The sequence below is a fragment of the Anastrepha obliqua genome, chromosome 3, assembly GCF_027943255.1.
Source record: "Anastrepha obliqua isolate idAnaObli1 chromosome 3, idAnaObli1_1.0, whole genome shotgun sequence".
Taxonomy (NCBI): Eukaryota; Metazoa; Arthropoda; class Insecta; order Diptera; family Tephritidae; genus Anastrepha; species Anastrepha obliqua.
The window spans coordinates 124,517,087-124,541,802 of record NC_072894.1 but is presented as its reverse complement, the minus strand read 5'-3'; the positions used below and the strand labels follow the sequence as shown (position 1 = coordinate 124,541,802).

The 24,716-nt window shown below is 35.5% G+C and overlaps 1 protein-coding gene and 1 pseudogene across 2 annotated transcripts in view; one reads left to right on the top strand and one right to left on the bottom strand.

Annotated features, from left to right (window-relative positions):
• The window catches only part of LOC129242309 (organic solute transporter alpha-like protein), a 78,250-nt gene that overhangs the window by 10,912 nt on the left and 42,622 nt on the right, over positions 1-24,716 (bottom strand). For both annotated transcript variants that reach the window (XM_054878881.1, XM_054878884.1), the window contains exons 2-3: positions 667-972; positions 101-582 (exon numbers count right to left, since the gene is read on the bottom strand). In XM_054878881.1, coding sequence (XP_054734856.1) covers positions 101-582; positions 667-853 — 669 coding nt within the window. In that variant the 5' untranslated portion in view covers positions 854-972. The remainder of the gene's footprint in view (positions 1-100; positions 583-666; positions 973-24,716) is intronic.
• Positions 17,758-24,716, top strand: part of LOC129242196 (uncharacterized) — a 60,922-nt pseudogene continuing 53,963 nt past the window's right edge.

Genomic DNA, 24,716 nt, shown 5'->3' with positions numbered 1-24,716 from the left:
TCTGTTATTTATTATTATGCCAGTGTAATTATTTAAATGTAATATGAAAAAAAAACATGAAACAGCAACAGCAGTACTTCGCTATCGTCGTTCAACTCACCACGTCATTGTAGTAGATTCCATTCAACACCAACATTATGCTGCCCTGCACGAATACCATCTGATACACCATACAACGCAATATAACAAATCGGCCTTTTGTGGGCGTCACGCCTGGCAAGCACATACAACAACAACACAATGGTGGTGTTCTAATCGGCACAGCCATACCCGCTGTCTCTTTGATGAAGCTCACCTCAGAGCCAATATAATGAAGGCATAACTGATAGAAGATAATCCCACCGACAGTAAACGAGAGATGCATCACAGTGTGGCAGCTGAACCAAATCTTGGGTAAGAGCAGAGTGAGCAATGCCGCAAGGCTGATAAGTGGATATAGGGAGATGAGAGCTATGGAAGGACCGATCAGAGGTTTGCGCAAACGCTGTTTCAGTTTCGCGATTGTGGTGAGGAAAATGGAAATGTTGAGCATAAGAATCAGTATGGAGACAAAGATGGAAAGTGTGACAAATGGTGTGAGATCTGTGGAAGAGAAGTAAAATGTGAATAAGTTAATAGGCTTAAGAGGATAACTGTGTATATGCGCATATGTATGTGTGTACTTACTCGTGTAGTACTCTGATAATGTGGGATGCACGTAAACGCTGTAAGAAACATTGAATTCGTCGAAATTCTCATCATTCAGCGTGGGCGTTGAGGGCACATCTTCGCTACTAATGCTGCCGACAAGTGTTGGAGCGGCGATCGTTGTTGTTGCGGTGGTTGTGGTGGTGGTGTTAGCGGCTGTGGCCATTTTTACAGCTTTCGTTTGTCTTTTATGTATGCAAATTTAGTTTTGTACTAAAGGTTTTTTTCTGCGCAATGTAGCCTTTGCAGTATTTGTTGGTTGTTGATGTACCCTCTTTTATGGAACTGCAAGCAAAAAAGCGAATGAATATTTATTTGATTAGATAAAATATGATAGTTATTCAGTAAATATTTAACAGCTACTACGGCAAACTTCTTCTCCGCTATTTTCTTTAGTTATATGGCATGTAATATTTATTTGTGTTCTATTAATGATAAGGAAATCAGGCTGCATTTATAGTATATTACAATACCTAAGTAAGCAGCGACCGAATTGTGAGTACTAATTTGTATAGTATAGAATAGTAAGTTATAATATAATTTAAGCGATTCCACAATAAAAGTAATGCGTTTTATGCTTTGGATAAAAGGGGGGGCTTCATTTTCATTTAAGCTCTGAATGCTTTGCTGGTTAATAGAGACGAGGTGCCACATTTACCTAAATTAGCCTTCATCCGATTTTTAATCACACACAGAATTGGCACACTAAGTACAAAAATTTTAATTTTATGCAAAAATATCATTATTTTTATTTCTATTTTTTTTTTGTTTTATTTGTAAGAGTAACAACTAATTAATAACACTGTGCTCAAATTTTCAACTTTTTTTTTAAGTTTTGATGGTTGATCCTACCTAATTGGAGCCTTCTAAATTTAACGGTGCCCCACGTTTTTGAAAATTGTCTTTAGAAGCAACATTCTACATTTTTCCATATTCTGTAGAAGTGTTATAGAAACTTAAAATCTCACACTCACATATTTCAGAGAAAAAAATCAATAAAATATTGAGAAACAATTTTGTATGGGCAAAATTTTAGCATAAATTTCCTGGTTTCGTTCAGGTCACTACCACCCAACAAGCCATTCGGCTACGTCGGCCGCCAGTTATATTATATTTACTAAAGATTTAAATGGCTTAGAATGGAATGGAAGCTGGTGTTCTGTTTCCTAAAATTTCAAAGAGTGAATAAAGATCCAGCGGCTTCGTTGGCTGTACTTGTTGTACTTGACCAAGAAGAAGAATAAGAGTTTATTAGAGAAGATGAGTAAAGATTTTTGGACCGTATAACCTCTAGAATCCGATTGCTTCCATGTCAAAAATGATTAATGGCAATGAAAATTTTATCGAATTTAGGGTTAGATAGGTAGAAGTGGCAGTCGGTCTTTAAACGAACTCACTTAGACGGTTGCCGATCCATTGTTATACGCCAGTAGCAGCTTATCTGGTACTCCTCGTTAAAAGATTTTGTTTTAAGTACAAACCCATTGACCTGGGGGATGCTTATATCTCTAAGGTCATAAGTATCATTCAAGAACGATGAGCCAAAGTGTCTAAAGCCAGTGGTATGCCACGCAAGACAATGATAGCGAAGTTAATGACAACTCCACCAAAAGATTTAATTCCCGCTTGGCTATCGGAGTAAATATAAAATTATCTAAATGTAGTACCAATTTTGCCTAACTAGGCCGCTACTGCATTAATAGCTAGAACTTTAGCCTGAAATATGCTTCAGTGATTAAGAGGAGCCGAAACGCTTACTTTTGGGTTAATTGATTCTCATTACATCGCAAACTGCAAATTATGCAACTCGATGCAATGCAAAATGTTTTGTGTTTTTTTTGTACTTCTTAACAGATAATATATATTTTCATTTTATATATGTAAGTATATTATCAAAGAAAATAAACTGAATAATGAATTGCTAAACTAAAAATATTGAAACTTACTTATTTCGCATTTTCATCTGAACTCAGATTTCATCAGAATTTTAGACTTTGCAAAGAATTTCTTGACATACTGTATATATGAGGGCCATTTGAAAAGTCCATGCCAAAATAAAAGCTACTTAATTGTTTGTGGCAAACTTTTTTTATTTTTCGACATAGTCTTTATAGACTTATACACTTCGTTCAGCGCTGTTCTAGTTTGTCTGGAAAATAGCCATTCATTTCTGCAATCACCTCCTCGATTGAGTAGAATCTTTTTCACGCCAGCCATTTCTTCGAATTGGGGAGCAAATCGTAGTTCGAGGGATGCGAGGAAGCGAAGTCTGGACAATAGGGGGGTGTGAAAAATGAACCCATCTTCTTCTTCTTCTTAGCTTCACAATCTTCACTCTCTCTCTCTCTCTTGCCACATTTTTCCTATTACGAGCATTCATCACTTTCAAGTCTGCTTCAATGAAGTCGGCCATCTTTTTTGGTTCGCCTTTTCTTCTTCCTCCTCCTAAAGTAAACACTTTTTTTTTAATTCATTCATTTGGCGTCTTCTAATGTGGCCAATCCTTCTAATTCACTGAGCTTTAATAAACCGCATTATAATCGCACCACCACTGAGGTTTTCAATTTCGTTGTTGTAACAGATACTATACCTGTCGTCTCCAAGCCGAATAGAACCGTAGATTTTTCTTATAATGCTCCTTTCAAATCGTAATAGCTGGTTTATATCATTAACTTTGCATGCCCAGGTTTCAGATTTATTAATTAAGAAAGAACCGGACGTGTTATACTTTTTCAGTTCGCACCCTATTTCCATTAATTTTGGGACCACAACTGCTGAGGCGTGAGTTGGTGAATTGTCGTGATGGAGAAGAAAAATCACTCGTCTTCCGCGTTTGAAACGAACTTCAAACACAAAGACATGGATCGATCTGACTAAAACTAGGTGTGTTTTCCTCCAAGAGATGATACTAACTAAACATTTCCTCGATAGGCGCCAGTAGTGCCATCTCTCTGACTTTACACGGACTTTTCAAACGACCCTCGTATGTTCATCCATACATCCGTGAAAATAAGATTAAAAATTAACAAGAAAAGAGTAAGCAACAAAAATTTATACATACCCCCGTGCAAAACTAATATACATGCGGGCATATTTTTTTTTGTAATTTTCTCCATAAATAAATTATGTCTATGTATGCTTTTAAGACTGCCGAACTCTTAATCACAGCTTGTTTAATAAATTTACAAATTATAGCCGCATTCCTTTTACTTTTAATACATTCATACACTCATATCAGCTCGTTTCCTTGCCTCCGCTCAACTCTTGTGCTGGGACTTACTCAACTCGCAGTCATTCACTCAGTCAGCTTAGCGCTATTACATAATTTTGCCATTCAAAATACACGCTTTTTTGCGATTTAATTTTTTTCATTAAATTTTGTGTTTTTTTGGCTACAAACTGGTTACCTAACGCCACAAGCGAGTCAAAGTCAACTTACTGTGTCTGGTAACGTTTAATTGGTAGCAGACATTTAATGGAACTTAGCCTCATTTAGCTGGGTTGGTGACTTACTGACTTACAATTTTTAATGTTAATGCTATTTACCTCTTGTAAAAAGCTTTAGCAGATTTTTATCAAATGGACCTTCAATTTTTTATTGGAAGAATGGTGTGGAGAAATATTTTTTATTTTTAGTTTAGAGTAACTGTTTTTGTTTTTTTTTTGGTTTTTGTCCCATCATGTGATTCAGCTTAAAAGCTCTGCAGTAGGGCGGGTCGATTTAAAAATCGCTCATTGCTCTGTGAAAATCGTATTCTAGGGATCAAACCAAGAAACTTTGCCGAAGGAACCATACCTCTAAAGCGAATTCTGATTTCCCCCAATTTGGGTCGAACGAAAAATCCCACTTTGACCAATTTAGAGTGCTCCAATCGAGTCCAAATGTATGACCGACCCCAACTTTGGACGGCCGATCCACCCATGCCAGTGGCACTCCCCCTTGAACTCCCCTTCGTGGTTTCCCATACAATCATTTCAAAATATCACCATTTTTGCCTTGAGAAAAGAAACTAAAAAGTTCGATCCAAATTGGGGGACATCAGAATTCGTTTTAGAGGTATGGCTCCTTCGGCGAAGTTTCTTGTTTTGATTCCTAGAATATGATTTTCACAGATCAATGGGCGATTTTTTTGCCACCCCACAAAAGGCACTAAAAGTTCGACCCAAATTGGGGGACATCAGAATTCGTTTTAGAGGTATGGTTCCTTCGGCAAAGTTTCTTATTTTGATCCCTAGAATATGATTTTCACAGAGCAATGGGCGATTTTTTGCCTCCCCACAAATCGATCCGGCCTACTCTGCAGGGTTGAGTTGGATTGCCCGTGTTGCCTGTGTGTGTGTGAAAAGCGTGTTGTATGTCGTGTGTTTGTTCGTTGATGCTTTTGCTTTATCGTTCACAAAGCAACTTTTTTTTTGCTACAGTTATCTTCACTCGCTTATTTTTAACAACCACTTTGGCTCTTCAATGTCAATTTCTCAATTAACTAAAATTAAATAATTGTTCAAAACTAGTGACACTCAGATTTATTTTCCGCCTTATCGAATGTAAAGTGACGACAATTGAGTGCGACTTGGGTGGCAATGATTATTGATAAGCCTGAAAAACAATGTCGCCGCAAGACGTCATGCGCCACTGCTAAGCTCTGCGTTTGATTAGCTGGTTTTCTAAAAAAGTAAGCCACGAAAAAAAACGAAAGTAAAAAAACAACAAAAAACAAAAAAAAAGCGAACGAAAATAACAATTCCAACAACAATTTCCTAGATACACATTTTTTTTACCAAAAAAAAAAGTCAATAATACTCGTAATTAAATACCAATTTGTCAGTATCTGATTGCCGATGCCCGGAAATACTATAATGGCACTTTTTGTCAGTCACTCAGGCGTGTAATTGAATTAAAAATTATCAATTTTCTCTGCTAATTGGTAGGTGTTTTTCTCGATGGAAATTTAAAAAAGTGTGAATTATGTTGACAACTGGTTTTTGGACGGGAGGGGCAGAAAAATGCCTGTCATACTGATATAAGTTGCAGTTGAGTAATCCCTCCACAATTACTGAAAGTTTTTTTCGTTTGGACAAAGTTAACAAATTATTTAGGGAAGTATTTACACTCACCGACAAAACGATAGCACATCAACATGTTCACTAGTTTCGACTATTTTTTTTAGTGTTAACTATTTTTTGTATAAAAGTTCAATAAAACATCAAATCAAACCAGGTTCCAAACTTTGTGCATAAATAAGAAAAATTCTCAAACTTTTCTTCCCAATTCCGTGGTTTTAACTCTTTGCCTTAAAGCAATATGTGGGAGACGTGATTCTACTTCCGTGCTGGAAATAAGAACCTTGTATTAGACACGTTATGACTTTTTCTGGCCAAAAGTGAAAAGCACGTATTTGGCTCTGTTTAATTGACAAAAAATATTCACAAATTAAAAAAAAAATAATAATTTTTTTCCAAACCAATTTTTTCCAAAAGTATATTCCATACTAAAATATTAATTTACTGTTGAAACAGCTTGTATATATTAGTTATATGGGAACTTTATATTGTTTTTTAGACCCTTTGTCTCAATACACTCCTGTAGTATTTTTTTAAGGTTCTACTTTTAAGCAGGCATCATCTCTAAATTGTCAAATTATGCAAAACTGTATATAGATTTTAACGTTATAGGAAACAAAAGCAAAAACAAAATACATTACTCTGGTTATTTTTGCTCTACTGCTGGTACTGTTCAATGTGCCTCGGCTTACTTCTTATTATACTCAAGCTAGGTAGGTGGGGAAACGGTTGAAGTACCAATCTGGCACTCCCCAAGTAGCATTAAAGCGGCGTTCTGATACCTTTATGAGGCCTCCCACGGGCAGATATCTTCATCCAACCAGAGCTGCTGATGTGATGGAGAAGATTGATGGGATTTAGGTTGGCGCACTGCACCAGATTGTCGAAGAAAGGAGCATGCAGGGGCCTTAATCGCCTGGCTGCCAAACCCGAACATTTGCAGAGAAAGTGCTAAACAGTCTCTTTCTCTGAACGGTCCCACAGCTTTTGCAATGGGGGTTAATTGGCACACCTAGCGCATACTCAAGCTAACAAATGTACCACTTTTTAGAGGAATTTGCGACAATACCCAAAATTCTTGCATCGCTTGACATGAAAGCGCACTAATTTCTTTTCAGTACTTCCTTTCGGTTATATTGTGAGTTAACGTTTGAAAACGTCAAGTTTTTCGACGCTAATTGTACTAGCCAACACCTGCCACCTTAATCAAATATGGTAAGAATGAATAATCCCAATTGAAAAAATTCAATGCCATTTGTTAGCAAAATAAACAATTATTGTCTCTTACATATTTTGTTGCTTATTTTGAAGTTCCATCAAACATTATTGCGCATTCAAATAAATATTTGTGGTATTACTTAGTATTCCTACTGCCATTATGGAAGTGTGTGCGCTCGAAAGAACGGCTTGTACTTGTGTAAATATGTATGGACATGTGCAATATTTGATTTTATAATTGGACACCACATAATAATTAACGAATTTGCATACGCCAATAAACTCCTAATAACTCAGTTTCCAATTTAAAAATCTTTTTAGTGATAAGTTTGGTTATTTTGGAATTAAGGATTTTGCGTCAAAACTTGCATCAGTTGACATAATTTATTGGTCCAAGTTATTCGCAATATAAATGTTTGACACTTATTTAACATGACAAGCTTGGCGAATAAGCTAGTTTTTTTTGTGTTTTTTACACACGCGCGCATTTGGGCACAAGGGTATTATATTAATTTTGCTGTGCGTAGCAGCATAAAAAATTTAGACAGATACAGGGTGGGCCATATACCGCCATACACCTATTTTTTTGAGAGTGGTAACAAATGACATGTCAAATGTGTCCATAAGTTACTTAAAGGTTCGACATTTACGAAATGGAACGCTATACGCTTGAACGAAATTAGGAAATATTGAAAACCTATTTCCAAAGTGATGAGTCTTTTTCTTCTTCCGCGGTTACAGTAAATGGCGAGCGTAACCGTGACATGCTCAACGAGTTTTTGCTTCCAAAAATTGAAGAGGATGACATGGACGACATTTGGTTTCAGCACGACGCACAGTGCGGCCGATTCCCAAAAAGCTGGCCAAAAGTCGAAAAAAAAAGTTTCTAGATAGAGTTTTTTTGTCTTTGGGTTGGCTACAGTAATGCCTTGAGTAGTGAAAACCGTTCATAGAAACGTGCTGTACCCTAAGTATCCTTTGTATTTTCAGTGGCAACGTGGCCTTCGTTTGAGCATCGTATAACTGTCGATGAATAGTGAAAGTTGTACACATTTGAAAGATTTTGTAATGGAGTAAATTGAACAAAACCAAATGGAATCATCTTCGGAAGGTTAGTAAAATACGAGAAATCTTTAGTACATATCAATACCTCGACACAAAATTTTTAGCTGCAGCAATACGTAGATACATTTTTTGCAATTTTTTTTTATAAAATTTGAGTTTTCAAACAGTATAGTAATACAACGCCGTCATATGTTGCTTTGAAACCTATTAAAGGTTACTCAAAAAAGTAATGGTTACTAAATAAAACAAGATTCAGCTGCTACCACTTGCTACCTTGCGACCCCGAAAACATATAAATTTACATGCATCTTGATTATGTTCTTGAATATACGCTATTTCACGTGAGGGGGTGGCCAATAGGGGTGGAAGGGGGTGGATTTTCAAAATTTTAAGATCGAATTCGTAATCAGCGACCCCGACAACCCTCGAGTAAGAAATTTTGAATCAATTACTTAATTTTTTGAGTTTTGGCCAGCTTTTCGGGAATCGGCCGCACTGTGGGACGGTGCAACTTGTAACACTGCGAAAGTTACACTCGAACTTTTGACTACCGTTTTTGAAAACCAAATAATCAGCCAAATCACAATCGGAGCTGTGATTTAAGCCCGTTGGACTATTTTTTGTGGGGAGCTGTTAAGGACAAATGCTATGCTAACCCTCCAGAGATGATTGATGCTTTAAAACACGAAATCGAAGTTGCCATTCATGAAATTGGAGCCCAAACAATCGAAAATGTGCTTAAAAATTGGGTTGATCGAATGGCCTACTGTAAAGCCAGTCGTGGCACTCATTTGAACGATATTATTTTTTATTCATAAATGACAATGTTCAATCTTCAAAATAAAAAAAAAGTTTGAAAAAATATTGATTAGTTTTTTATAGCCGATTCAAAAAGCAAATTTTACATGGCCCACTCTATATATTTAAGAAAAAAGAAATAACTTTCATTCGTTATATGGAGGAAATGAGCAACTCCGTAGGCCAAAAATCTTATCAAAAATTAAATAGAACTTAGATTCACTTTTACCTTGCCCTTTATTGTTCTAAAACTTAATTGGATATAAAATTGCTACCCAATACAAAGTTTCAAAAATTGATGGAAATTTGTCGAAACCTTATACAGATAAAAATCTGCTAAGTTTTTAATTTACGCTGACGACCTTAGATAGATAGAAACATTTTTATTAATGAGATAACGTATAAAAATAAATTGTAAAAAATAGATTACAAGAAATATATTACATTAAAATGAACATACAGCATTGACATATTAAGTCGTTTGCCGGAAACAGATCAATATTATTCATCCAAAATAAATTGCCAACCTCGTCAGCACCAATAACAAAGTTTGTAAGATTTCTTCAATTTGTATCCTCGATACCGTTCAGAATTTGTACCATTTCAGATAGGTGTAGAAAGTGTTTCCCAAAAGTGGCATCATCATTACCTCGCTATATAACCATAAGACGAACTGGAATATATTTCGTGATGTCATAAAAGAAAACATGGAAATTATAGTCTCTTTGAAATCCACCATCGAACTAGACAATGCATATATGTATATACTTAAATGATAACATAATAAAAGCAGTAACACAATCGACACCAATATTAGATACTTTAACAACAAAGAAAATCTCTGCTTTTATTTTAGAAAAAATCAAACAAAAAGGCAAACTTAGAAAATACTGGCAACGCTCCAAACACCCAGCAGATAAAACTAAACTAAGAAACTCATCAAATGAACTCAAAAAGTTGTCGAAGAACATAATGACAATCAACTGAAAAAGTACGTCAGCAGCCTCGAAACAACTACAGCTACCAACTATTCCCTTTGGAAAGCAACTAAAAAACTCACTAAAACAATCATACACAAGCCTCAAATAAAAACAAGTTCCAACATATGCGCAAGTACAAGCAAAGAAAAGACTGAAACACTAGCTGGCCACTTTAAAACAATATTTACAAATATCGTGGATAATAAAAACATTGAGCTCCGAAACTCAATTGAAAATGCAGACCATGCAATGCAAAACACGACAAAAGAAGAAATAAAATATTATATGAAGAAACTTAAAGACAAAAAGACACCGGGATATGACCAAATAAACGAAAAAATACTAAAGGAGCTATCCAATACTATAATAAACTACATACGAGTATTCTTCAACAGAATAACTTGGCATGCAAAGTTGCACAAGTTATAGCGATCCCCAAGCCAAACAAGAACGCTACTGTTGCTAGCTCGTACAGATCAATTAGCTTGCTGCCCATCCTTTCCAAATTGTTCGAGAAAATACTACTTGACAGAATTGACCCGATTCTAAAACAAAAATACGCTATCCCTTCTCACCAGTTCGGTTTCCGAAAACAACATTCAACTGTGCAACAGATTCACAAAGTAGTAAACAAAATTACAGACGACTTCGATAAGAAGAAATATTTCATTGCCATGTATTTGGACTTCGCGAAAGCATTTGACAGAGTATGACACAAAGGGCTTCAATATAAGCTAAAAAACATTAACATATTTAATATCCTTAAAAGCTACATACAGTATGTCAATTAATTGTTTGCAAAATGAAAAAAAAATTCTATAAGCCCATATTTAGGCTTACGCCTTATCATCTAAAATGTCTTTTCTTAGACAATTTTTTTACAATATTAATAAAGGCAATATTCGTTACCCGTTTTACGTACAACATATACAAAAACCAAAATATAACAGTAAAATAAACAAGCAGCATTACAATTCGGCAAATATTGCGTTGTCAATTAATTCTTTGCAAAATGCAAACACAACTTGAAATTAAACTGAAGCTAGCTAACGGTACTTTTATTTCGAACGCAAATAAACGCGTGTCGTAGTCGTTCATTGTTAGCACACATTTAGTATAACTTATGCTTTTAAAAAGTGAACATTTTAATCAGTTAAGCAATGCCGAGCAAACGAATTAATGAAAATGTGATTCAGTTAGTTTATTTTAACTATTATAAGGGGAAGTCGGCTAAAGAGTTGGCGGAAATGATTTCAATTAAGCTCAGAACTATTTTTAATATTATTGAACACGCAGAAAAAGAAAACAAGCTTGAATTAAAGCACTCAGGAGGCAGACCACCAAAGCTCTCTAGACGAGATCACTCAAAAATTTTAAAAAGGATCAGCGAATCCCCTCAAACGAGTCTGAGGCAGTTGGCATCTGATATAAAAAATGACTGTGGAAAAACTGTAAGTCATGAGATTGTCCGGAAAGTTTTAAGACTGCACAAATATTCCTCGCAAATAGCCAGAAAAAAACCATTACTGTCAGCAGTTAATATAGAAAAGCGGCTTAGTTTTTCTGTTGCCCATATAGACAAGCCATTGGAATATTGGGATGACGTAATTTTTTGTGACGAGACAAAAATTATGCTGTATAGTCATGATAGACCCAGTAAAGTTTGGAGAGAGCCAAGCACAGCTCTGCAACAAAAAATATAATACCCACAGTAAAATTTGGCAAACTTTCAGTGATGGTATGGGGTTGCATCTCGTCGAATGGTGTGGGTGAGCTGCGAATTTTTAATGATATAATGACAAAGGAGTATTACCTTGACATTCTTAAAAATGAGTTGACAAGAAGCGCGATGAAGTTTGGATTTGTTAACCCAGAAAACCCTAATAAACTAAAATACAAGTTATACCAGGATAACGACCCTAAACACAAGTCGTTGCTTTGCAGGAGCTGACTACTTTATAATTACAGTAAAGTCATTGATACTCCAGCCCAGAGTCCCGACTTGAACCCAATAGAGAATTTGTGGGCGTACTTAAAGAAGAAAGTGAGCAAACACGGCCCATCTAATAAAACCGCTCTCATCAACGCAATTCAGGTTGAATGGCAGAAAATACCGGAGACTTACGACCAGAAGAACCTTATACATTCCATGCCCCGTCGTCTGTATTCTGTAATGGAAGCTGAAGGCCGTCACACTAAATATTAAAATCACACACCTTTATTTTCCTTACAAAAGTCACATAATATTTGAAAATGTAAACAATTAATTGACAGCTCAGAATGAACTTTTTTACAGATTTTTACGTTTTTTTTTACTTATTGTCCTGAAGTTTTGAGTTTTGCTGCCATAAATATGTTAAAAATAAAAGTTACAAAAATAATGTGTATTTAAAATTTCGAAAATGTTATTTAAGTTGGTAAAATAACGTTATTAAAATATATTTAAGAAGCTTTTATCATGTTGCAAACAATTAATTGACATACTGTAACTCATAGATACTTCTTCAAAAAATATGACGATGATTGCTCTGAAATCATTACGGCGACAGTAGGAGTACCTCAAGGAAGCGTACTGGGCCCCATACTACACCATAGCACATATAGCAACGCCAACTACTCGAGGATCCATGATAGCTACGTTTACAGACGACACAGAATAGATTGTAATGATGCCTTTATGGTATTTTTTACTTCGCTAGCTAAATCGCCTTTTAATAATTGCATATTACAAATACAAATATACAGATTATTTTTAAAAGCAAGTGATTCATTCACTGAAATGATGAGGTTTACTTATAAATGAGTTATAGTAGAATTTCACTGCAATAAAAATAAATATTTGCAACTGTTCTGTAGTCATAACTTTTAGCTCAACGCTAGTTAATTTCTCGGAAAAATTGAAGTCTTCTTCTTTTGTGAATTGCTGCTCAAGCTTCTCGGTAATAAAAACAAATATTAATCAAATTGCATCCAAGCTGAGTCTTTATTAATAGTTGCATATTGCACATGAAATATGATGTATTTTATTAGAGCTTCTCGGAATCCTAATAGTTTCTGACACGCACAATTTCAAGCAATCAAACACTAAAAAAAAAATTTTTGTTGTCATGTAAAACGCCGTTCTATGAAATAAATTTTGTTATTCTTATAATTCTAATGCTGGAAACAGTCACCGACGTACATAGTCCCTTACCGCAGCCCCTAACGAACACAAAGCTGAGCAAAACTCATCCCGTAGAGAACAACTGCGTTCTTTTAGTTACATATTTACACAATACATCGGTTTGTGTGTGTATGTGTTTGGTTGTATCTATACAATGTTGCCATTGATATTTTTGCTTACACACTTTTTCACACATCCGCGTTATCAGTTAAAATTTTTCATTGTTTAATAAACCAAAGCCAAAAACCAACAAACGCAAATAGTTCATTTACCTATAATTAACATTATTCAACAGTGTTTTTAAGTTATTTTAATAAAAATTATAATTCTTCTAAGTTTATTTTGTAAATGATTTCGAAATGTGCTGCTTGGCAACACTGTGTGGTGAGAGAGCAATCAGCTGACAGGGTTCTACGGGAATTTTCAAAAATCCTGCGATAAAATCTACGATACGGAAGGAAGCAATATTTCATTTACATGGGCTTCTCATTAGTTTGATCGTAACAGCTGGCAGGGGACTGCGTTTACGCCGGTGACTATTTCCAGCATAAGAGGCTGTCCGATGTTATCAAGGCATACATCACATCCGCGTATGTGCACATACATACATACTTATGCATGTATTTAGATGTAGGAATACCCACAATAAAATTCCTGTATCTCCCTGCAGTGAAAACTAAGCAGTAGTTCTCACAAGCCACTCTAGTTTTTGAGGTAAGAAGTCATACAAACTAGTTCCGAAGTGACTAAAATTGTACCAGTTGAAAAATGACCTATTAGAGTTGTATGCAAAACGGCTGCAAAAAATATTATTTTGCTATGTTGATTATGATACTATTATTTTTATGTTTTTAAATAACCTATTGAATAATTTTTCTCTGAATTTGCTGTGACTTAATGTTTTTATATTTATTATTTTTTTTATTAACGATTCTTATACATTTTTTAGAAGCGTTGTACAATTGCACCTAGCAAATATAAAATAAATAAATTTAAATTACTTCGGCACGTAGATATATATACAGTGAAGCCCCCTTGGGTTGACACTCAATATTATAATATATCATTCAAACAAAAATGTGTATGTATTTTTTCAATAGTGCATATTTCATTTATGTGCATAAGCGAATTTAAGTAATAATAAAAAATAATACTAGAAAATAAAAACAAAAAATCAATAAACAACGTAAAAAAGATTGGCTTTGGCTTTTCATATTTTTTAACAATTCAAAAGCAGTAAAGTCATCGCTGCAAAACCCCTTTAAGTTTGAAATTGCATCCAACGCTGTTTCATTTGCGAAAATTTCATTAGATTCTTCGGTAATACTTTCAGTGCCGGTACTATTATTGCCAATGGTTTCCATGCTTTCATCAGCAACAAAATCCAACCCGAAATTTAGGTTTTCGGTCCATGTATTATTATCTATTATTATCTATTGTTATAAATTGAGCTGAATTTGAATTAGATTTCCCAAGGATTTTTGATAACTCAAATAACAAAGTCAGCGTGGCTAGCTCAACTCACCTTCGGGTTGGAATTCAGTTGACACATTTCTATTTTTGTCGAACCCTGCTTTTTGCAAACAATTTTTTTGGTTTCCGTTTGAGCTTTTGCCCAAGCTTCTTTTAAGAAATGTATTGCCTTTAATACATTTATAATTTTTTTAGTCAAGCCAGCCTCTAATATTACTTAACTCAACGGTTAAGTAGAACATTTATTTTGATATTATTTAAACGAATATCACGAGAGTGAGATGCTGCGTCGTCCAGAAATAATAGCTTTAAATCACTGCGTAAGCACAACTAAATGTGTGCATGAAAACATATCTCACATTTTTTCGAGAAGCTTCTTTTCTTGTTAGAAAATATGTTTGTAAATAACTGCTCACTCCCATGTTTTATACTTTGTCTGCTATGAGGAGTTCGCGTCCGCTCAGGAGAGGATTTTGTTCAATTTGTTATGAAAAGAAACTTTAATGTCTTTTGATAAGAGTTTCGCTTCCGCTCAATAGAGGAATCAGCCAATAATCGGAATCAGTCCCGCAGGAATCAAGAATTGGATCAGCGATTATGTAGGCAATCTACATAAAGAGCGATGGTCCGGTCTGGAACGCTGCAGAACTGCAAAGTGTTTTGTGACAAGTCCGAACAGAAAATTGTCAAACTTTCTACTAAAACTTAGAAGGAAAGATATTCGGTTGATGGTCGGCATCATTACAGAACACAACCCATGGGGTCAGCATACGACCACCATTGGAATCATCGAGAACTCGGTATGCCTGTCTTGCTTGGAGGAGGCGGATAGCACTGAGCACTTTCTCTGTGAGTGTCCTGCCTTTGCTAGAGCAAGGCTACGAGTATTGGGTTCCGATGTCATGAGAATGAGTAATATTCGTTCTCTAAAACTGGAGGATATTTACAGATTCGCCAAAGAATCTGGAAAATTCTCACAGGACTAACTATCTCTATCTCTGTCTCTATTCTTACCTATCTCTGTCTCTGATACTTTTCTCCCTCCCTCCTTGACTATCTACCCCCTTTCCAGAGCTTTAAATACAATGGGCTCTTTAGCCTGAGTGTTTTAGGAGCCACCAAATCTCCTGGTGCTCCTTGGCTCGGCCTTTTCAAATTTCAAGAGAGAGAGTAATTTGTTCCGAAATTCATGCATACTATTTGGTATAGGAAAAAGTGCCCGCTCAAGGGAGATGTTCGTCTAAAGAGGTGTCCGTTAAGAGCGGTTTCACTGTACATAAATTGGCGTCTAACTTTTCTATGATGTGTGAAAATTTATGCATTCTGGAACGTTTAAGACCTAAGCCCATGACTATATATACCCATCGTTTCTGACTGGGTATGAATCTATATATGTATGTACGGATGCATGTGCTGTAATTGGTCTTGTGACTTTAAGTCATGTGATCTGAGCTACGGTTGGTTATCAATTGCCAAATTATTTTAAAAATTGTTATATGCATAAGTATAAAATGCTGTTGCTCGTATTTTAAGGTCATATACACAATGCTTGGCAAAAATTGTGGAGAAGTCAAATCCAACTTTTATTTTTTTTTGTTTATTGAATCATTTTATTTGAATTGAATTAAAAATGTATTTACATTTCAATAATATTTTTTTAAAACATAGACATCGTTGCAAAGAGTGGAGGCTTCAAAATTGGTGTATGGGGAAAGAGTTTATGAAGTCGTTGACTGAGCTTACCTGGGGATCTCTGTGTATGTCGTTATTCCGAATAAACCATAGGTACATACTGGTTTAAGAATCTGATTGTAAATTAAGAGTTTGTTTTCGACACTTAGCTTTGAATTTTTGCAGACAAGCCAATTGAGTTTATTGTATTTGACATTTAGCTCAGCTGTTTTAATTTTAACATTCTCTTTCCCTATCAGCTTGGCGTCTAGCGTCTTGCCCAAGTACTTTGCGCTCCAAGCGTGTGGCCGGGCTGATAGATAATTTTTCTATTTGCAAAGTTAAGGTGTACTGATTTTGTTCCATTCAGTTTTATGTTCCACATTCCAGTTCACGTATCGTCCGCAAATGTTGCTGGATTCAGCAACAGAAATATCTGAAGAGTGTAACAAGTACAAAATAGGCCCAAATAGAAAGCAGGCCTTGCATTAATTTCCTTTATGTTTGACGGTGCCTGTCCATACTTTATTAGAAAATACCGATCATTGATATAGGCTTCTGCATCGGAGGTAAACGCCTGTGCGTCATCGAGGAAAATGGTGGAGCAGGCGCATTTCTTCTCCAGAGCTTCTTCTATTCTATAAACTAGTCTTAGCACTTGGTCTGCCGCATAAACCTAAATTGGTGAGCAGGTATAGGGTGGGTGATTGGTTTCTTTATTCTCGCTGTGGCTTTACAAAGAGAATAATCGGATTTCTTATCAGCTGTAAGGCGTTGGAAATTTCTGTTGAGCATTTAGCATTTAATAAAAACATTTTTCTAATAGCGGTCGCCCCTCGGCAGGCAATGGCAAACCTCCGAGTGTATTTCTACCATGAAAAAGCTCCTCATAAAAATATCTGCCGTTCGGAGTCGGCTTGAAACTGTAGGTCCCTCCATTTGTGGAACAACATCAAGACGCACACCACAAATATAGGAGGAGGAGCTCGGGTGTACGCGCCAATTATTATTATTATTATTTAGCGTTTATGTTCTTGTTATTTGTCTTTGAGCAGCTAAGTTAATTTATTAAGCTCAGTTGTGTATCACTCAGTTGCCTATTACATACATGTATACATATGCATAAGTACATATGTAAGTCTCTCCATTGAAGTCCGCGAAGCTTTAGTCCAACATCGTTCAATATGAAATCCACATTTTGCTTTTTCAATACAAATTACCGCGCCTCTTAGGGATCATTTGTATATGGACAGTAGATTCTGCGACAAAAGTAGTCATTAAATACTTGTGAATTCGAAAGTTGGCACGAAGAGCATGTTGAAAACAACGAATGCCAAGCTAATCATACGGGACCTTCAGGTAACATGGAAACAGCTGCACTAATTGAGATGTTTTCTCGTTCAGAAGAACTTTACGAAGCGAAATCGAAAATTACATCGGCGACGGTGACACTACCATAAATCCTACGGTAACTTAGTGAAAGCGAAACCTTATGGTGAAAATTTTACAATTAACAAAAAAGAGTGCGTTGGCCACGTCCAGAAGCGGATGGGAGCGCGTTTACGCGATATTGTAAACAAAACAGTTGAGGAAAAAGAGGTAAAAACAGGTAAAAACGCTGGAAAGAAAGGAAGGAGTAAAATGCTTGGTGGTAAAGGCAAACTAACGGCTAAAGTTATTGATAATTTAAGCCGTTATTACGGATTGGCGATTAGGAACAACTGTGATTCCGTAGAAAAAATGAAAACCGCTATCTGGGCCACTTACTACCATCAGCAATCAACAGATGAAAATCCGCAACATGACAAATGTCCGGCCGGAGCGGATTCTTGGTGTGGTTACCAAAAGGCTTTGGCCGAAGGAAAACCATTTAAACATGAATACACCCCACTGCCAGAAGATGTTTTGAACGCAATAAAACCAATTTACGTAGATTTGAGTAAAGACGAACTTTTAGAGAGATGCCTGGGTGGTTTTACTCAAAACACTAACGAGAGTTTAAATCAGCTTATATGGAGGATTGCTCCGAAAAAACTCTCTGGCAGTACAAGTATCGTTCAACTGGCAGCTCTGGTAGCTGCATGCACCTTTAATGAAGGCACAGGTGCTTTGCTGCAGTTTATGTATGACATGGGGATTAGCATTGGGCCAAGCGCTCACGAATATGCGAGAAGAGTGGACCAAACTCGCATCGAAAGATCTGACCAAAAATGCCACCAACAGACTAAGGAGGGCAGGATAGCTCGTAGACTTGCTAAAAAAGATGCTGAAGACAATGACAAAGCTAGTGGAAACATACTCTATGGTGCTGGAATCGACGACTCCGTGTAAGTAGAGAGAAAAAAGTATTTTCTTGACGTTTTCTTAACTTAAAACTTTAAACGCGGATTTCTCGAACCTTTTTTTTTTAAAGTGCGTAGTCATTGGCATTTGAAAACTACTCAACTGATCCTTTTGAAATTTTGCACACATATTTTACATATAAAAAACCTCCCCCCAACGTTTTTTTTTTTCGCCATTTTTTTTTATATTAAGGTGGTTTTACACCTACAAAATGGCGGCATTTTTTCGTCAAAAATCACTTTTTACTTCAAACGACTACCAAATGGCTGAAAATGAAAATAAATCGTCAAAATAAACGTTGGCGGGAAGTTTAACTCATACTTTAACTAAATTATTCGATTTTTTTGATTTCAGATGATTCTACGCTGAGATATACTGACTACTGCAAAATGTATTTTTGAAAAGACGTCTACGTAAATGTGCTCTCATTCACTCATTTTGCAATACATGAAAATTTTATCAAATATTTTTGAAATGTTACTTTATAATATGCAACAACTTTTAATAAACTGACTTGAACCGTTTCGCTACAATAAATTCATGAAAAAAGTGTTTTTTTTTTTAGCGTTTATCCCTTACCCCCCCCTTAAGAGACAGAGACAGAGTCAGTCTCTCAGGTTGCCATAAGAGGTGGCGATTTACTAATTTGTTCACTGTCTGCCCACTGGGGTACTTAGTAGTCACTTTGGAAATAAAATGCTGGTTGCATTTAATATCTTTCGCCCCTTAACTTTATAACTAGTTCAGGAAGTATTCTTTGAAAAATAGTCCAAAATCCAAATAGTCTAGCATTCCAGTTTGTTTCTTCGTACATCAAATTAAATCTTTTTCTATATATTGTGACCTTTTCAGTCACTTCTGTAAGCTGCAAACAATAGAATTACATTTTCGTCCTGAACTTGATACAACTTTTCCATTTAATACTGAATATCCACCAACAACAAAAATTTTTATATTTTACGTGAGAGATGACTCAAAGCACGCCGAATGTACGCTGGCATATGAAGACTTTTCAGACACCACTCATAAAACACCCAAAACATGATCCAAAAACTAAACCGCAACCGTTCATATAAATAGTTTTACGAAGCTTATAAAGTTTTAATTGCTTTAATTGTAGTTTGTTTGGCAATATGAGAAGCACAAAATTTACTGAAGTGAAACGAAGCCACTGCTGATTACATGAGTAGTTGTGAATGAAGCTGAACAATGCTAATGACATATATAAAATAAAAACAATAGGCGTAAACATGCAATTGCACTTCATGCAACAATGCAAAACCAAAAACTTTTTATGGGTATAATTAACGAAACGAAAGTAAAATGTAAAGCGGAAAAAATTGCATTTACTGGAAAGCGAGAAAAGTCATGTAATATTTATGTATATGGGTTACTCTAAGTCGCGTTAGCCAGAAAGACCTGCTGCGCTGGAAACACAAGAGATCAAGCAACAGCTAACAGCTGCTTCACCCAGCTGATACTGATGAAAATCACATACGAGTACATACATACGCCAAACAACCGCTAGAGAGAAAATGCGCCAAAACCAACAGTGCCGGGCCTCTCAAGAGAGCTCCAAAAGCAACACACCAAAATACATAAATGATGAGAACAACGAGTGGCTCAGAGAGGCTTGCGTACAGTCAAGAATGATTGAATAATTCGCCTTGGTGTGCAGTTAGGGTTGTTGGAGTATTGCGATCGCATGGCAATGACTTGACAATTTGAGTGACACTGTGTATAATATAGATTTCCGTTTAATTCGATGTGTACGAATGTATGTATGTACATATGTCTCAATTATAATACAAAAATTTACTGTGTTCAATTATTTTGCACTCGTTGAATTTTGCTTTTAATGATTCTTAGAATTGTAAATTATTGTAATTGTAATTGTATGTGTGTGTGTGAGTGTGCCAATTTAATATGCATTCTTTTGGTAACCGGGAACTCAGCTGTGTATTAATCAACAGTTTATTATGATTCGATTATCTATTTTTGTGTGGTATTGGTAGCTAAAGTTTTGTTTTTGGACGAGAGAATAAAGCATGATAGTGTGTGTGAATGTGTGGGAGAAATTTATTTATTCAATGCCGGTAAATTTGCAAATTAGGCTAAACACGTGGAAGAAGAACAATTGATTGAAGGCATATCGACATACGTACATACATGAATACTCGTAATTTCTGCATAAATATATGGCTAATATGGTACATACACATTTATATATTGGCAGGTACATATATACAGCTATGGTCAGACATTCAGCGCACTTTATATTATACTGATAAATAATGCAGTTACTTCTAAGAGAGTGCAAATTTTCCTAATTTTGTTTTCAGCATGATAAGAGTTATTTATGGCTCTCTTCAAATGCCCAAAAAATAACCGTTGTAATTCTTTCGTATTCGTTATTGCTTATTTTTTCTTGAGTTCTGTCTCAATTACGTTGGACAACTATTTAGCGCACTTACACGTGTTTTTCTCTTACATGCGATCGGTTCGGCAAATAACTATTTTTTGTGGTGAATATTTAATTAATAACGACTATTATTTAAATTTTTGCTAAAATGGCTAGAGGAAAGTGTTGTTCAGTTGAACAAAGAAAAATAATATGGAACCTTTACCAAATGGGGACCAATCAAGTGAAGATTTCCAGAATAGTGCATTGTTCAAGAAAAATGGTATACAATGCCATCAGAGATGTCAAGTCGGATGCTAATTTATTAAAACAAAAAAAAAATTCGTAAAGCTCCGCCACGTAAAACTTCCCCCCGTGAGGATCAAATAATTGTAAGGAAAAGTCGATCGGATCCTTTTATGTCTTCACGAACGATAGCGGCTGAAGTAAGAACAGAATTAGGCTTAGTTGTGTCCACTAAGCTCGTGCGAAGGCGTCTGAATGAAAATAAAATATTTGGTTGCATAAGCAGAAAAAAACCGCTCCTATCAAAAAATAATATTAAAGCGCGTTTATCATTAGCGCGTAGGCACCTCTTCGAAAAGACAGAGTTTTGGAAACGAGTACTTTTTACGGATGAAACTAAAATAAACCGCATCGGTCCTGATGGAAAAACGTATGTACATCATGAAAAAAATCAGGAAACCAATCCACGGTACACAAAAAAGACGGTGAAGCAGGCGGTGGGAATTTAAAAGTTTGGGGGTATTTTTCGTGGCGCGGGGTTGGGCCGCTGGTCAAGATAGAAGGAAATATGGATAAGTATATGTATCTGAATATACTTTGAAATAATATGGAGCCATATTCTTTCGAGTTTATTCCAGTAAATTTGATATTTATGCATGACAACGATCCCAAACATACTGCGGGAGTGGCTTTCGCAGGAAAATATTACCCAGCTCGATTGGCCAGCACAAAGTCCGGATTTAAGTCCAATCGAAAACTTATGGAATGATGTGAAGACGATGGTGGGACAAAAAAAAATTTAAAAATATCGATGAACTTTGGGAAGGTGTACAGGAAGCATAGAACTCTATTCCTTTGGACAGGTGCCAAAAGTTAATAGAGAGTTTACCACGCAGGTGTGAAGCAGTTATACAGAATAACGGCTATTCTACCAAATATTGATATGGTAAATAATAATATTATAGTCAACAATCTTTTCTCAATTCTTACAAATATTTCATATTTTTTACAGAAATCAAAACTGCGCTAAGTCTTTGTCCAAATCCCACTATGACTAAATAAGAATTACCTCTATTTTGTCATATCTTTACTAGTGAAAACTGTCTACTTTAAGTTATTTTGTCTTATAATAAAGTGTTAAATATATTTAGTTAAAAAAACTGGATTTAATTTGGTTTCATATCATTTAATCGAGCATTATATTGAACTCTTTTTAAGTGCGCTAAACGTTTGACCATAGCTGTATATACATATATTGTAGATGTGAATATTTTTAAAAGTATATGGTAAAAGGGGAATTTAATGCTAAGTCAATAGATAACATATTTTCACACTGCATTATCGACAATTCGGAGAACGTAAGTTCGAATCTCGGTAAAACCCCAAAACGAAAAAAAAAAATTTTCTAATAGCAGTCGCCCTCGGCAGCCAATGCCAAACCTCAAAGTGTATTACTGTCATGAAAAAGCTCCTCATAAAAATATCTGCCGTTCGGAATCGGCTTGAAACTGTAGGCCCCTTCATTTGTGGAACAACATCAAGACACACGCCAGAAATAGAAGGAGGAGCTGGGCCAAACACCCAGAAAATGTGTACGCGCCAATTATATATATTTATTGAAGCATGGAATATGCATTGAGCACTGAAAAATTTGAACAGAAAAATTCGGCAAAAAGATTAGCAATATCTGTTCGGTAAATTATTGAGCCTAAGGTTTAACGGCCTCAGATCTACGAAGTTTTGAAAGGTATTAAAGACTCTTTCGAAAGCTACTACCTTAATTCTATTTTGCTTTGTTTTGAATTCCATGCCAATAAATCATACCCGTGAATAAACAATGCAATACTAGAAAAAACCATATTTCCCCACTTTAATTTTGTTATCCGTTGCGAATTATGCTCACATATATTTACTCATTGTGCTATCGTGAACAATTAGAATAATTTATATTGAAACTTCTATGTCTATGTATGTGTGTGTACATAGCGCCCGCCAATAATCGTGACAAAGAAACACGCGAGCCAAAAATTAGTAAAGTGAAATTTCATATACACCCACATACATACGGACATATATGTATGTATGTACGTATTTATATGGTTATCACTCTCAGCGAAACGTGTTCATGGTGGTTTTCTTCTGGTCGCTATCACTCACCCGAAATGGCACGTTCACATTTGTAGTTTACCTTGCACTGTAAGTATGAAATTTTAGCTGATTAAACACAGGTGGAAATATACGAGTAGCAGTTACCATTCATAGCAAAATATTCAGCAGCAATGTTTCTAAAAATTATTTAACGCAATTACTACCTATGACTCTACCGCGCTGAAATTCTTCTCTCAGCCAGAAATTATTTAGAGCTCATTCTGTGTATTTCCGGAATACGACTTTTCTTCATAAGTCTCAAGAGAATTTTCGAGTAGCGCATTTTTTGTTTCCATTTGCATTGTAACTAGTTAACAATAAATAACAGTAATTAACGGTAAATTTTCTTTGGTGTTTGTATATTAAATTTTTTTTTTTCACCTAGACACATAATAAACTCGGATCAATATGACAAATACATAAAGACGCTTAACAATAGATTTATTGCAGCTGGAGATCTCAATGCAAAACACATTGATTGGGGCTCAAGACTCACCAACAAAAAGGGGCGTATTCTTATTAACGCAATTAACAAAAACAATTGCAGATTTATAAGTACCGGAGAACCTACCTATTGGCCAACTGACGTAAAGAAAATTCCAGACTTGATCGATTTCTGCATAACCAAAAACATAAGCCATAACCAATTGACAATTCAGTCGTGCTATGAACTTTCTTCTGACCACTCGCCGATATTACTTGAATATGTACATAAGTCATATAAAATGTATAGAAACATCTTTTCGCATACTTAATGACAGAACCAACTGGGAAACATTCCGCCACCATATTGACGATCAACTTATACCAAATGTGATATTAAAAACGCAACTTGACATTGAACGTGCCATTATCCATTTCAATGACGTAGTACTAGAAGCAGGGATCAGATCGGCACCAAAGCAAGCAAATAAAACAATACACCAACAACTGACATTACTATTAAAAAGCAAATTATATAAAAAAGAAAGTTAAGAAAAAGATGGCAAGAAACTAGATCACCTGACGACAAGAGAAAACTAAACTTAGCTACAAAAATTCTTAAGGATACCTTAAATAAGAGAAATAAAAAAGAAATCGAAAACTATTTGAAGAATCTGACTCCCTATCAAGATACAAACTACTCTTTATGGAAATGTACTAAAAAATTAAAAACTCAAATAAAACATCAACCACCACTAAAAAAAGATGACAATTCATGGGCTGTTACAAAAGAGGAAAAAGAGAACACATTGGCAAATTACTTTGAAAAAGTTGTATCAAGTGACGAAGAAAAGAAAATCAACAACCAAAACAACTTCCACTATGATTTTACAAAAATAAAAAGGACGAATATACACGAAATAATAGCTTGCATCAAAAAAGGAATAAAACATAAAAAAGCACCCGGATATGACATGATAACAGGAAAAGCATTAGCGGAGCTACCAACCAAGGCATATATATACTTGCGAAACGTTTT